Source organism: Molothrus aeneus, chromosome 5 (assembly GCF_037042795.1).
Source record: "Molothrus aeneus isolate 106 chromosome 5, BPBGC_Maene_1.0, whole genome shotgun sequence".
NCBI lineage: Eukaryota > Metazoa > Chordata > Aves > Passeriformes > Icteridae > Molothrus > Molothrus aeneus.
In genome coordinates, this window is record NC_089650.1 from 13,133,973 (window position 1) to 13,148,255 (window position 14,283).

Genomic DNA, 14,283 nt, shown 5'->3' on the forward strand with positions numbered 1-14,283 from the left:
CTCATACTTTTATTTGTCACAGGATCTGCTGCTACCAGACACTAGGAATGGACTAGATAAGCCAGATTTATCTTTGGTCTTGCATGTTTGTTCACTTTTATGGCTTTCTTTACAACTTTTGTTACTGAGGAAGGACTTGCCAAGGAGATGAAAGAGAGTTTATTAATGACTATATGTTTGACATCCATTACAGTGGACTGAAAACCTTGGCTGGAGCCAAGGACAATGTAGGTTGATACCTAACTAGTCACTCCACACTCCAAGTGAGCATAGTTCAGTGACATCCTTCCAGGCTCAGACCTCCTTACACTTCCACTTGCAATAGTCCTTACTATTCCCATCTGGATCTTTCTTGAGTAATGCTTATGGTATTGGCCAGAAAATATTCTGATTGTGTGACTGCATACAAATTGGATGTCAGAAGAAAATAGATATTTCTTTTTTGGACCAAAAGAGTACTCCCGGTTCAGAGCCACACGATGAACTTTCTCCTCTCAGTCAGTCTTTTTTTGTTCTTCATTCTTTATGCAACTCTGGCAATGCAATTACCATCCCTTCACAGCATGTCTCTGGATTTCAGTACCAATGTAGCCATATATTGATATACTGCAGATGGACTTAAGCTTGCCACATTATTAAGCAGCTGATCATCACAAACTCTCTCTTCAGGCCATAGGGAAAGATCAGATCCTTTAAGTCTCCCTCACAGCAAGCATATTGGCATAACCTGCAATGCCTGCTACTCAGGCTGTGAGATTTTTCCATGTAGAAGAGCCTAGCTGCCCTAAATTCCATACTGTCCTACTAAACTGACTTTACTGGTAACCCAAGATAATGTGTGTTTAAGCCTTTAAAACACAATGCATTGTCCTCTCAATGACAAAGATGCTGTCCTATGTGAGTCATAAAAGATGTGCTTATCTTTACAAAAACTTGTATCGTCCTTTAAGCCACACATTTTCCACAGGTGAAGTTCTAGACAGACGGATGAATAAACTGTAAACTCTAGCAATATTTCCATTTGATTAAGCAAGATTCATTTTACAAATAGCAACTTCTGTCAGTCCCAATTAAACTAACCAAATGATCAAGCACTTAATGTGGGTGAACAAAGTTTCATCAACATCAAAGTTTCATTTTTATAAAAAACCATCTTTCTCTACCACAACTGTGTTGAAACAGAGCTTACTCACTAGTCTTTGGTCTCATTTTTAATATGCTGTTACTGTCTATAAAACAGATCTTACCTTGATCTTCTGAAGAAACTGGTGACCTGAAATAAAACAACAAAATCCAGTCAATCTTGGATAAAAGGAAGGTCACAAATAAAGTTCAGTCTGGGGAATGGGATATGGAGTAATTTGAAATTTTTATTGTTTATTCCTTAGAAGAGAGGACTGAAAGGCATCTGACCAAAAAAAAAGAAAAAAAAAAAAGAAATAGAGCTGAACAGGTCATCTAGCAGCAGATTCTGCAGGCCAGAGTGACCATATGGAGCCATCTCTGTGAGGGCTGCTGCAAAGACTGTCTGTAGATACTTGGCAGAAACTCATCTGCTACTGCCACTGCCAGGAGAAAACCTCACAACTAGGGTTAGTCAAGGAAATTACATCTTGGTAGGAACTCACAGTCATTACAGTGGCCATTTTTTGCCATAAATCAATGTAGTGGTTAGCATAAAACAGGAGGTTTTGCTATGTAGTGGTTAGCATAAAACAGGAGTCATAATTAATAACAACTCATGCCATCTTCACAAAAGTAACATAACAGATTAAAAAAAAATATGTGTGGACAGATGTAAGTACAGAAAAAAAGCAACATACCAGCTGCAGCACAAGAGTTATGGAATACTCTAACCAGTGGATTAGGACTCTGATAATACCCCAAGAGAGGGAAGGGTTATGAAACAAAAGTGACCTCTCAGTGTCCCCGCTGACAGAGAGAAGAACCCCAAAGAATTCCAGGAATTTGTGTCTCATTTCCTATCACTAAGGATCACACTCCTGGATGGTTTTGGTCACCACCCAGAACAAAAGGACATGGAAGTAGTGGCCCCTCCATTTTTCCCTTTGCTGAAATGGCATGGCTTACCAAAACTGAGGTTAACCATGGGGCTGAATCTGGGATGTACTTTCATTGCTCAGACCAGACTGACAGCCCAGAGTCCAGAGGGCTGGACCACTCCTCAGCACTTCCCCAGCACACATTTCAGTTCCATACACAACCCTCCCACCCAATGAGTTTGTTCCTGCAGCGAGTGGGGCAACCCATGTTTCCTTTCCAAGATATTTAATTTCACAACAATGTACAAAAATAACAAATTAGAAAAGATTTTAAAATGTTAGTGTTGCCAGCAAAGAGATCAAAGCCAGCATAAGAGAAGCAGCCACAGAGGGGTGAAGGGAAAGGAAGGAACAAAGGGGAAAAGAGCACATGTATATTTAACTGAGTCAGCAGGGGCTGAGGGCTGGAGGGGGGAAAAGAAGTGAAGCAACCCTGGGTTAGAGGAATAAAGGAGCTAAGGAAGAAGCCATGATCTCATTTCATAACAAGGGTTTGAAAATGAAGGCTGAGGGATTATAGAACATCAGAAGCAGATATGCAAATATGTAGATGCAAACAGGAAAAATGGAAAGAAAAGAAGGAAGCTTTCCTGCCAAAGTATGTAAATTTTTTTTGCTGTAAAATAGAGAGAGATTTGCAAATAACGAGAGGAAAGAGTTAGAGCACAGCTGGAGCAATGGTCACTGTGAAAGGAAAAAAATTTGATTGCCTAATTAGGATTCTGGCTGCACAAGAAGCCAATGTGTCTGTATGGATCAGAATTAATTAATCCTCTACTCCCATTAAAGGCTCTGATTGCTGCTGAACATCCTAAGCATGTATCCTGCTCTGTTGCCAGCCAGGCCAGCTCTGCCCTCACCCTTCAGCCATGTGTGTGAAATACAGCAGAAATGCAGGTAACCCAAAGGATTTAGCAGGCTCCACTAGAACTGTCCTGCTTTGACCAGTTAGTTACAGACTTTTGTCTTTAACTCCTAGCAGAACCCATTCTGAAGATCAAAAGCCACTGCATTTTCTACAAGGTTAAACAAATCAGAATGGGTCATATCAAGAGGTGAAAGTTTTTAGATACTTGAAGATATTTTTACATGCAAGAGTCATGCAAGGTTCCTTGGCTCACATATTTTGACCCTCCACCCATTGCTAATGCAGTATTTCACTGCATCAGCAAAATAGATTCCTTTGTTTTGTTTCTTAATTGCCCAGTTTCATCACCTTTCAGTTCTTTATTTGAAGCAAACAAATAAACAATACAGATTATCCTATAATTTGGCTCTTCCTTATGCTTGGTTAAACAGATGTCATTAGCTCCTTAAAGCATCAACAACAGAAGAGATGTTATTACAATATCAATGCCTTCTCAATTAAAGCATTGATCGAAGGGGAGGATGAAAAATATGTTTATTCATATTTTGTGTGCCTAAAATTATTATATATTTTTCAAAATTTTACTGCCTTTTTGCTTTTTTTGCATGTCTCAAATACAATGTTTGTAAGAAATTTAACATTAGCACTCATGCCACTAGCAATGTTTTTATTTGAAAGGATTCATCAAGTAACTGTGCAGCCTGGCATCCTGAGAAAATAAGGTTTATATAACCTTATTTATATCAGTTTCATCAGGTTTATATCAGTATCTTGATGTGTACATATGCACCTCTCTGTCTCACTCTGATAAACTCTGGGCTTGTTGGCTCATTTCATCCCTTGTTAATTGACAGGGAGTCAATTCCTGCTTTCACACACCAGGAAACAAAATAGCATAAGCTCAACTTTTCTGATGTAGCAGCAAAGCCATAAAGGAAGGTTTTGAATATCCCAGCCACAGAAAAAGCCTCAATGAGAGCTTCTACCACTGGAGATACCAAAGGCTCAACCACAATAAACTGGGCTTCCTTTGTTCCACCACTGACATGAAGAATTTTGGCAAAGAGCAGACAGGACTTTCAGCATCCTCCTACAATTCCAGGCCATACAATTTAGCAAGGGGGAGGGAGGCTTCCCTAACTGCTCAAGTTCTCTTCTAACTGCACCAAGGGGAGTCTTGTTTGTAGCTGTGATGGGAGGAAGTGAGGCTGCACAAACCTCCACACTAAAAGGAATTGGTCATTTTGTGCATTGACTCCTCCAGCCCATGCTTATGGCAGGCTCTAAGGGAGGAAAGAGAGACAGCCTAATGACCTGCTCTAAACCACATCCACCCACTCCTCAGCCACAGGGGCTTTCCTGAGAGGACAAAATAATCCAGTAGATGCTCATATTTCCGGTCACACATCTTTCTCTCAGGTCTGTAAGAGGTGTGAGAGACAGACTGTGGCAGCACTGGTCACCAGACAGGTGTTCCAAGAAGGGAGGATTCTCATCTGCTAACACCCACACAGGAACCATCTGTCCAGTGCATGTCAGCTCCCCTCCCAGTTTGATCCTGGCTATGTGTTTCACTGTCATAAAGAAGCAAGTTATCATCTTCACAGCCTCCATGCCTTAAGAAAAAAAAAATTAGAGACAGGTCAGAGATATTTCAGGAAAACTAATATACTGTCAAGAACTGTGGTCTCACCTGGGTCAAAAGACTTTGCCAAATGACATCTTGAAGAGATTTTCATTTGGTTAAACAAAACAGAAAAAAATCTTCAGGAAAAGGTTCAGGCACTGCAATATCCTGTTCTTGGCCATTTCAGAATGGAATAACTTCTTTCTTTATATGTGTACATATACACATCAACTGGGTTTTTCTTTTGGTTTTATCTTGGTGTAAAATTAACTTGCAGAAAGCAAGGGTCACCATCACCTCAAGAGAGTAAAGGCAGACCAGATTATCTGTGACTGGCTACAGAGTCATGAGATTCAATTATCTCTTCTACCAACAGTGATATTTATTTTCCCATGCATAAATGAAACTGGAGAGCCTGATTTCACATATTTTCACCTAAGGCTTTAATCTTTCTCCATGCTCTGGTTTTACAAACAGCTACTGTTGTAGCAGATAGTTTGAGTGAAGACATTTTGGTGATAGGAAAGAGGATCAGAAGGGAGGAGGAGGAAAAGCATGTTGTCAAGAAAGGTCTAATCTCCTCTGTTTGCTTTCCATGCTGTTCACAGCCCTCCTTTCTTACAGGTCCTCCAGCAATCTCCTCCTGTTGCAGAGTGGCAAACTCAGCCAGAGGGATAAAAGAACTTGCAAGCCTCAGCCTGCAAGGGGAGGCTGTGCAAGGTCTGTTCCACCACCCCTTATGCAAGCAAAACAACACCCTTTGGGCTTAACACAAAATCCTCAAGCATCTTCCAGAAATCAAGGTACACATCTTTACAAATGCATAAAAAAGCCATAAAAGTGGTGTAAAAAAAGCCTGATCATACACACACTAGATGCATCCAGCAAATTGGAATACTTACAATATTGAAGGCATGAGACCTGCCCACCTGAAACAACAACAGGCCTTCAAGTTCACTGTCTGATCCAAAGCTCACTGGAATTTTCCCACTCACTCTTGCAGGGTTTGGATGAATTGCTGCAGAAATCTAATCCTCAGCATGGGCAAGGCAACCTTCACTATCATACAAGCCTCTCTCAAAGAGCCACACAGTCAGAGCTGTTTCCAAGTGCACATTCCAGTGTGCAAGCACTAGGTTTGTTCAGACTAGATGGGTGGAAGAAGGAATATTCATTTTTAAGGAGGGAAGTGCAGGGAATGTCACAATTTTGAGCCTAGTCAACTGAGACCTAGGAACCTAGAGATATACAGCCAGGCTCCAGGAGATGAATTCTAACCAAATTTCAGCAAAAGAGTACATTATTCATGAAGACAAAAGCCTCTGGAGAAACAAAAGTTGGAGCTGATGTAAAGCAGCTATTTTAATCAATAAACCTGTAGCAGAAACCATCTGCACCAGACCTATTTGAAACCAGCCATTTAATATTTAAAGGCCAAATAACAATCTCTATGCAGCAATTCTACTGGGGTTTATGACCATTCCACTTCTTTCCTGCTTAAGGAATGTAGCTCTGCAAACTTTTTAATTCAGTCTGACAACAGCTGCCTGTGATGAGGGGAGAGCAAGAGCTGTCAAATTAAACCCATTCCTTCTCATTTTGCAAGTGCATCTCTTCAGAATCAAAAGTGGCATCCCTGTTGGGATTTATTCATATATCCTCTGATTGCAAATGAAGAAAATTTTTAGCACATCAAGTGTTTTTAAAATATAGGTGAGGAAACCCTCTCATTCAGCAATTTGTATCAATACCCCTGTAACTGTGAGTCCCCTGCAGTCCCAGCTGCAAACAGTACATCATTTTACTGGTAGAAAGGCAAAACTGCTTTCTTTCCTGGAGCAGATAATGCTCAGTCTGGGCATAGCACTTGATGAAAAAATAAAAGCCTAAGAATTTCTGAGAGTTTCCCCACACTTTCACTTGACCCCATACATTCCCAGCTCAGAGTGACCATCAGAGGCTGGAGAAGCACAGCAAGTTAGCAAGTTCAGCAAAGGCAAATGCAAAGTCCTGCACTTAGGAGGAGTAAACCCATGCAACAAGACAGGCTGGGGTCTAACACCTGAGATGAAGCTGTTCAGAAAGGATGCCTGATGTTAGCAAAGTACAAGTTGAACATCTGTCAGCAGAATTCCCTGTGATGGAAAGGGCCAAAGACACACTGAGCTGTATTTGCTAGAGCTGAGCCATAAAGTGGATGGAAGTGATTTTTGACCCTCTACACCATGCTTGTGAGACTTGAGAACAAGACAGACATTAAAAAATTGGGCTGAGTTCCAGAAAGGGCTGCAGAGATGCTGTGGGCACAGGAGGACAGGCTATGGAAGCTGGGTTTGTTCAGTAAGAAGAGAAGGTTTGGGCAAAATCTAATTGCTGCCTTCAACTACTTAACAGGAAAGGAAAGAGACGACAGAGTCTGCACGAAGAAAGAAGAAACAGTCACAAGTTGGCACATGGGAAATTCAGATTGGATGTTAAGGAAAAAAATTTCTACCATGTGGATGATCAAAGAGAAGAACAGGCTGTGTAAAGAGATTGTTGAATCTCCAGTTTTGCAGATATTCAAAACTCATCTAGAAAAGGCTCTGAACTTCATCTAGCTGGATCTATCCTGAAGATTTGTATTAGATGTCCTTCAGAGTTGTTCCCAACCTAAGTTTTTCTGCAATTCTTTAAGTCTCTCTACAAAGCATTCTGGTTTTACAACCCCATTTTTCCTGTCATCCTTTCCTCTCAAATATCGCGCATAGACAATGGCCATACTGCCTCACACACATGGGAAAATGCTGACCAGCAAAGCCCCCTGAATCTGAGAAATTCCATTCAAGTTATTTATCAGTTTGCAGAAATCTGTTTGGACATGTCCTGTAACCTGCAACGACCATCTAGAGACAAACACTAGAGATCTTATCCTTTCTTAATTCTGCTAAAGGACAAGATCAGTATTCCTTCTAGCATCCCTCTAACTTCTGATGCCTCAGTTATAGCTTCTACATTTCTCAGATTCTGTACTGCTTTAGAGTGTACTTCTGAGCTTCATATTAAGAGTTGGTGAGCTCTCTTCACAGAGTAGGGAGACAAAACAATTCCTTTCCAAGCTTGGGACCAAGGACAAATGATCCACATGTCAGGCCCAAGAGCATAAACAATGTGGATTGAAGAGAGAAAAACAAGAAGGATGGGACTTAATAACCTAAAGATGTAATTGGACAATTAACTCCAATATGCAAATGGACCAGAGTTTAAAAAAATGTGAGACCCCATGACCAGTTGTTCATTTTTGTGACCATTTTAGGTTCATATTTGGTGTAGCCCTGGTTGAGCTCTTATGCTGCCCAAGATGTACCTATTGAGGCCTCCCAATAAACACCTACTTTATTTTTTAGCTCCATCTAGTCTCTGTTCTAGGTCAGCCTTCACTAGGCATCACTTCCTTCAGCAGCCTCCATCTCCACCTGCACAGCAATCACAGCCTCAGGCTGTTCACGTGCAGTCCAACATACAGGAGAGAAATTGGTGCTTCTTGGGAAACCAGGGCAGCTCAGATGTGTTCCAGGCTGGGTCTCAGGCATGTCAATGTCCCCTATATTGTCGCGTCTTTTTGCACTACTGCTTAACTTTTTATCTCTTACCTTTCCTCTGTCCACTGTGGAATGTTTTAATGAAGACATGTAAGACCACAATGCAGCTATACCTGAAGCTGTACTGACACCCAGAGGAGTAGACTAGGAATTGCTGCTTAAAAGGTAATAGAAGATTTTATTGCAAAATCAGTTATAAACCCAAACATGTCTATCATTAATTTTTAAAAAGAGAAAAAGGATAGAGAAGTGTTCTATAAAATTCATCTTGGATAAGATAGTTCTACCTCAAAACATGACCTGAGCAAGGTGGCTTGGTATTCACTTGAAAAAGAAAATCTTTCCAAATGACCAGCAAGATCATTGTAGGATAATCACAGTTTGTTTGGATTCGGTTTTTTGGTTTGTTTTTTTATAAATGCTTGGCCTTTCTTTCTCTTATGATCACATGGCCGTAAAATATCTCAGTGGAATGCAAGAGAATTATTTTGAAGAGGGTCTTATCCCAGCTTCTTTGAAATGCCCTTCTTCCATTTCCAGACTTTAATTAAATCTTCAAAATCCTCACTGACCTATAGAAAGTTAGATCTAAGGACATTATGCTTTAGTGAAACAACAACCTGGGTGCCAAGGGACTGGATGTTGTTTGACACAGGCCACTGTTAAGAAGACCTGGAACAGGAGCTAAGTGGCTACATTTATGCATTTCCTCAGTATTCTACATGAGAATAAAAGCATATCTATTAGGTAACAAAACACCTGCCTTTTCCTCAACAACAAATAAGTGCACTTTTACTTCTTCCAGGAAAAGATGAAAGCAGAGGTCCCTTTGTTAGGATTTCAGCTTTATTTAACCCAGAGAAAGAAATTATTTTGCTAAGCACAATGCCATGACAACCCCATTTTGAGCACCTCAGGTATAATAACCTGGCTCATAAGACACAGCTTCTCTTGGCCCTCAGGCTAGATGGAGGTGAAGCACATCAGCTGCTTGGTGTCTTGAGATACTACCCATATAATTTTATGCCACTTTGGGCTTCTAAACAATCCAGAAGCTACCCCAAATGGTGTGTTTGTAGAACACTGCAAACCAGTCACTTTGAGAAACAGCATTTTGTTCCAGAAACACATGAATCCCTCAGAAACAGATTTTTGCAATTATGTTCAAAAATAAGTCACCTGATTTTCACAAGTGCTAAGCACTAAGAAACCCTCACTTTCCTGCCACCTTTTACAAAATAATCTAAAAATTAAAAAATCACCTTAGTTAATATGCATAACACAGACATCCTAGGCAGAGCAGAACTGCTGAGCTGTTTCCACTCCTGCTATAGACTAATTGATGGAGAAAAAAATTCTGTTGGGAGTTTCAGATATGGCTTTTGTGCTGCACTTTTAGATGTCTGGCACAGAAATAGGAATCTAGGAGTCAGGGTTACACTGGCTCTAAGCCACCTCTGGCTCTCTGATTTCAGCTCTTGGCATAATTTAGCCAGGTCCATCTGTCCCTGCTGGCCCATGGGCATCAGCACTGCCAGAACCTCAGCAAGGCTCTCTGTTATGGCCCTGCTCCCCTTGTATTTCCCTCCCTGGCACACACCCCTGTGCCAGCACTGCTAAACACTCTGCCTCAGCTACCAAGACAAAGCTGTGGGTTTTACTGGGCCTTTCCTAGTGCAGAGGAGCAGCAGGCAAGCAGGGACAAACAATGTTTTGAAGCTTTCACAAGTTTCTCTGCTCACCCAAGTCCTTTGGCAGATGTTTTAAAGAGGCACTGTACCTCCTACACCCTGACATACAAGCCCAGAGGCAGGGGACTCAACCACTCACACCAGACATGGAAGGGAAAGGGCAGCTCCCTGCAGAGCAGCCATGCCAAGACACACAGCCTGGGGTAAAATGAACTTCCCAAGCAGCTCCAGTGAAAAATCTCACTTTTTGTGCCATGAGTCAAGTGAGGGCTCATGTCAGAATATTGTCCCCAGCCTCACCAAACACTAATTTCTGCAGGTCTAAAATACTCCATTGCAAACCTCAAAAGATGACCTATTTTCACACAATTCTCCTTCGTCTTCACCTTTTTGTTGCATGGTATTTTTAACATTTCCCAGTTTTCAGCCACAGCAGAAATACAAACATGAAGATATCTGAAGAATTATTGAAAGGTTTGGCTTTTTTAAATTTAACACAGTCAACTCAGGTGAAGTAGTACTTCTGTGTGATATCTTAGAGCAGCTATTTTACCAAACTACATTTCTATTCTCTTTGAAAGTCTGTTAAAGCAGAACTTAGGGATATGAACAGGAATAGAAATAGAGCCTAAATGCATCTAATGAGATGTCCAGGTGTGAAAGCTTGAACAGAGTATGTAGCCCAATGTGTGTGTAACACATGTACAGGGCTGTTTCTTACCCGGGCTCTGAAGCTCACTGGTTTTGGCTTTGATAAGACAGCTTGGTACTGAGTGAGAATACATTAAGAACCAGCCTCCTCTCCAAGCAGATGGCAGCTCCTTATGGCAGGCACAGAGCACATGGACACAGGCTTGCTATTCCTGTGCAATGCCCAGAAAACTAGGACTGGGAGGTTTGGGATTTGGGTTTTGTTGTTTTGGTTGTTTTTTTCTGACCTCAACTCCTACAAATGAGTAAGAAGTACACATAAACACAGACATATATGTCTAAAACTACAAGGTGCACAACTGTTCCAGCCTTGATTGGCTTTCAAGTCTGCTATGCTGGAGACTATTTGACCTATATTTGTAACAGTGCTTAAAGTATACCCAGAAGAATATATCTTTCTGTCAGTCATCCTTTATCACCTCAGTAAACCCATCCATCCCCTTTTCCAGCACCTTTAATGTCACTGGGGACTGTAGGTTTGTTGTTTCCAGTCCATAAAGCTGGAGAGAGGGATATTCACATTCTGCAGTGGCATTGTCAGATCCACTATTGCTGCCCTGCTCCTGCCAGGTACAGTTACCACAAGTCCAATACAGGGAAAGCAGTAGGCCCCAAAAATTAAATTATCAAATGTCATTTTCCTTTACCCAGACAAAAAGAAAACAAGATTATGAGAAGTCTTTCTCTTGATATATTGCTGCCTTCTTTGCTGTAAAGCTGTTTTACTTCTCAAAGATTCTGCTTTGCAAATCAAGGACTAAATAGGCAAGCAAGGATGCAACTGCAAACACAGTTGCTAAAAAAAAAAAGAGAAAATAGCCAAGACTGAAGCAGGAGTCTATCAGCCAGAGAGTAGAAAGCAGATTAATAACTGTTATGGTAAACCACTTCAAGAAAACCAAGGTACCAAGCTATCCCTACTTTGCCAACATGATTTTTTTATCCTTTAAATGCACTCCAAAATAAAAACTTACATTCCATGTGGAAAACTCGGCTTTGCCCCTTTGTCTGCTGGAAATATTCAGAAGGCATTTTCAAGCTAGGTGGTATTTGACTTTTTAACATTCAGGTAAGATGGTTCCTCTGTCAAGTGTGTGTGCATTCTGTTGCTTGAAGCTGCCCCAAGGAGAGGAGGAGAGCTGGACTGCTTGCATTTCCCTTTTGGAAAGTGGGATGCCAGTCAAGAAGCAAGATCTCTCTAAAGAAGCCAATTTGTAGTCTCATCATGTGTGGGAGTGTTTTGCATGTCACTGTCCGTCAAAATAATTTGCCAGCAGGGTGAATTTCCTCAGGTGTGCATCAGGTGTGAGATACCACAAAAGTCATTTAGAGGTGGCAGCTTGGTGAGAAAAGAGGAAACCAAAAATCCCACCCAGTCAACTCTGGGGAGCTAAATGCTGAGTGATAAGATGTATTGGTAATAATGAGGAGAAAAAGAACACTGTACAGGATCCAGTACAGGATGTGTTCTGCTTCTGCCATCTATCGAAGGGGTGTACGCACAAACCCACCTCACATGTGCCCACTGTTACTAAAACACCTCTGCCTCAACAGCAGAGGCTGCAGACTTCACTCTTGAAGAAAATACACACTCTCTGCATTGCATTCACATATGTAAATAAGGTTATAGACGTGCAAATCTAAACCAATTTCTGATTTCTTCTTTTCCCAATTATGGTTAACAAGAGCAAAAGCTAAAGTTGTGTCTTAAAGCTCAGTATTACTGGGCTGGGGCTGTCAGGATGACATTAAGTACCAATTACTAATGACTGTTGCAGAAAATTTTAAAGTAATACCCATGAATTTTCTACAGCCCAGCTCTCTACAGATAAGGCCAGACTTGACAGTAGCAAAATTCTACTAATCAAAACAGAAGAATAGATAATGCAATAAGATTTTGCCTGTATGCAATCACTTAAAGGTAGCACCAGAAGTTGCTGAAAGTTTGTTTTGAATAGTTTCCAGAACCATCTGATTCTCACTGTTTGCAAAGGTCCCTCAGGCCCAGTGCGTGCCATCACCACAAAGCCATGGCTCATCCCCTGACCTAGCAGGGCTTGTGTGTGGCACCACTTCCCTTTGTTCTGCTTTTGTGCCTTCAGACACCAGAACTAAATGCCAGGATCTTTCCATGCCCAGAATCATCCCTGAGATGGTACCACTCCAGCTGAAGTAGCACAAAGCCTCTTGAATCCTGAGTTGAGAGCATCTATTCTCAAGTTTTACCCACTCAGAATAAACCAAGAGCATATCTCATGCAGGCCAGTCTTTGCAAAAGTATTTCAGAATGAACATTCCTCTCCATTCTCTCTTTTTAGCATTGTTTTCCTCTCCCAACTCTGCCTTTCTTCTACAGCTGAGTCAAGGTGTGTCTACTGATTAGACATGACTAGGACTCCCTGAATAATTCTTGCATTTTTTCCCACTGAAAATCTCCCAAAACAATTAATATGGCTGAGAACTTGATGTATATAAAGAACTTGTATTCACAAGAGAAGTTTAAAATACATGACATTGTTTACCACACCTATGCACTAGACTAAAAAAATTAACAGGTGCCATCCTCATCAAAGAATTCTTCATCAGTGGGGGTAAGGGAAGATTTATAGAGGAGCTGAAGAAAGGTTTGCCTAATGGTGGATAAATTGTAGCTTCTATCTGGGATGTGTATAAAATGTTAATTATTGTGACTGCAACATGCTGACAAATAGCAAAAGCTCTAAAAATACACAACCAGACCCCACACCAAAATGCATCACTTTTTTCACAGTCAGTCTCTCTTAGGGAACTTGTTTTCCTTCCAAACAATTTCTTATTCATTTGCTGTATTCTTATAATTTATTTTTCTTTGCTTTCTTCGAAGTTCTTTCCCTATTTAATCCATGTTTAGCTTCTTCTGAATAATTTTAAGTCCTCTTTACAACACTTACCATCTTCTTTGGGTCTACATCTTCCTTTCCAGTGCCAACCCCATCTTTTTTACATCACTTTCCTAGCAAGAGGCAGAGTTGCTTTAGGCAAATCTCTCATGCTCCACTTTTAGGTAGTGAGAGAGATGCTATTTGTAAAAGTATCCAAGACAACAGAAGAGAAAGAAAAGGGAGAGCTAAGCAAAAAACAGACACTGCACTCTGTTACATTTGAGCTCCATTATAAGGACTACACAGGAGTGTACAGTAAAGGTAATGGTGATTTACACCTTCACTAAAATAAGATTTGTTTGAAAGCAATCAGCACTCATGGAGCCTCATCTGCAAAATGGAAAGCAATTCTTACAGGTACACAAATACCTGATTAAGACATACACACTTCACTCTTGCAGTGTAATTTTATAAATGTAGCTTGAACTAAATCTGAACCTGAAAATTAATTCAGATTTTGCTATCAAAAACACCAGGGTAGACAACTCTGCCTATTTAGGAGCTAACGCTGAGTTTTCCAATACAATATTTTTCAGGCAAACCTTTGGATTTTTCAAGTCCTTACCAACCTCTGAAATTTTAAAGATTCACTGTCACCAGGCAGTCCCTGCTTAGCATGCTTTGAATCATCTTTTTATATTTTCTAAACTTCCACTAAATTAGCATTCTTTCTCCTTTAACATGCAAATTTGTATCCCTGATGCTCTTCTCATCTTGTAATACATGAAGATTTCTCTTTAAAAAATACCCTAAACTACCTTGTAACATCTGTGTTGTCACACTGATTTCCTGGGCAATGATCAGATTCTTGTGGCTGAGTG

The 14,283-nt window shown here is 40.7% G+C and overlaps 1 protein-coding gene across 3 annotated transcripts in view; it reads right to left on the minus strand.

Annotated features, from left to right (window-relative positions):
- Nucleotides 1-14,283, minus strand: part of DGKI (diacylglycerol kinase iota) — a 200,996-nt gene that overhangs the window by 27,778 nt on the left and 158,935 nt on the right. For all 3 annotated transcript variants that reach the window (XM_066549925.1, XM_066549927.1, XM_066549926.1), the window contains one exon: nt 1,248-1,273. In XM_066549925.1, the coding sequence (XP_066406022.1) occupies nt 1,248-1,273 (26 nt within the window). The remainder of the gene's footprint in view (nt 1-1,247; nt 1,274-14,283) is intronic.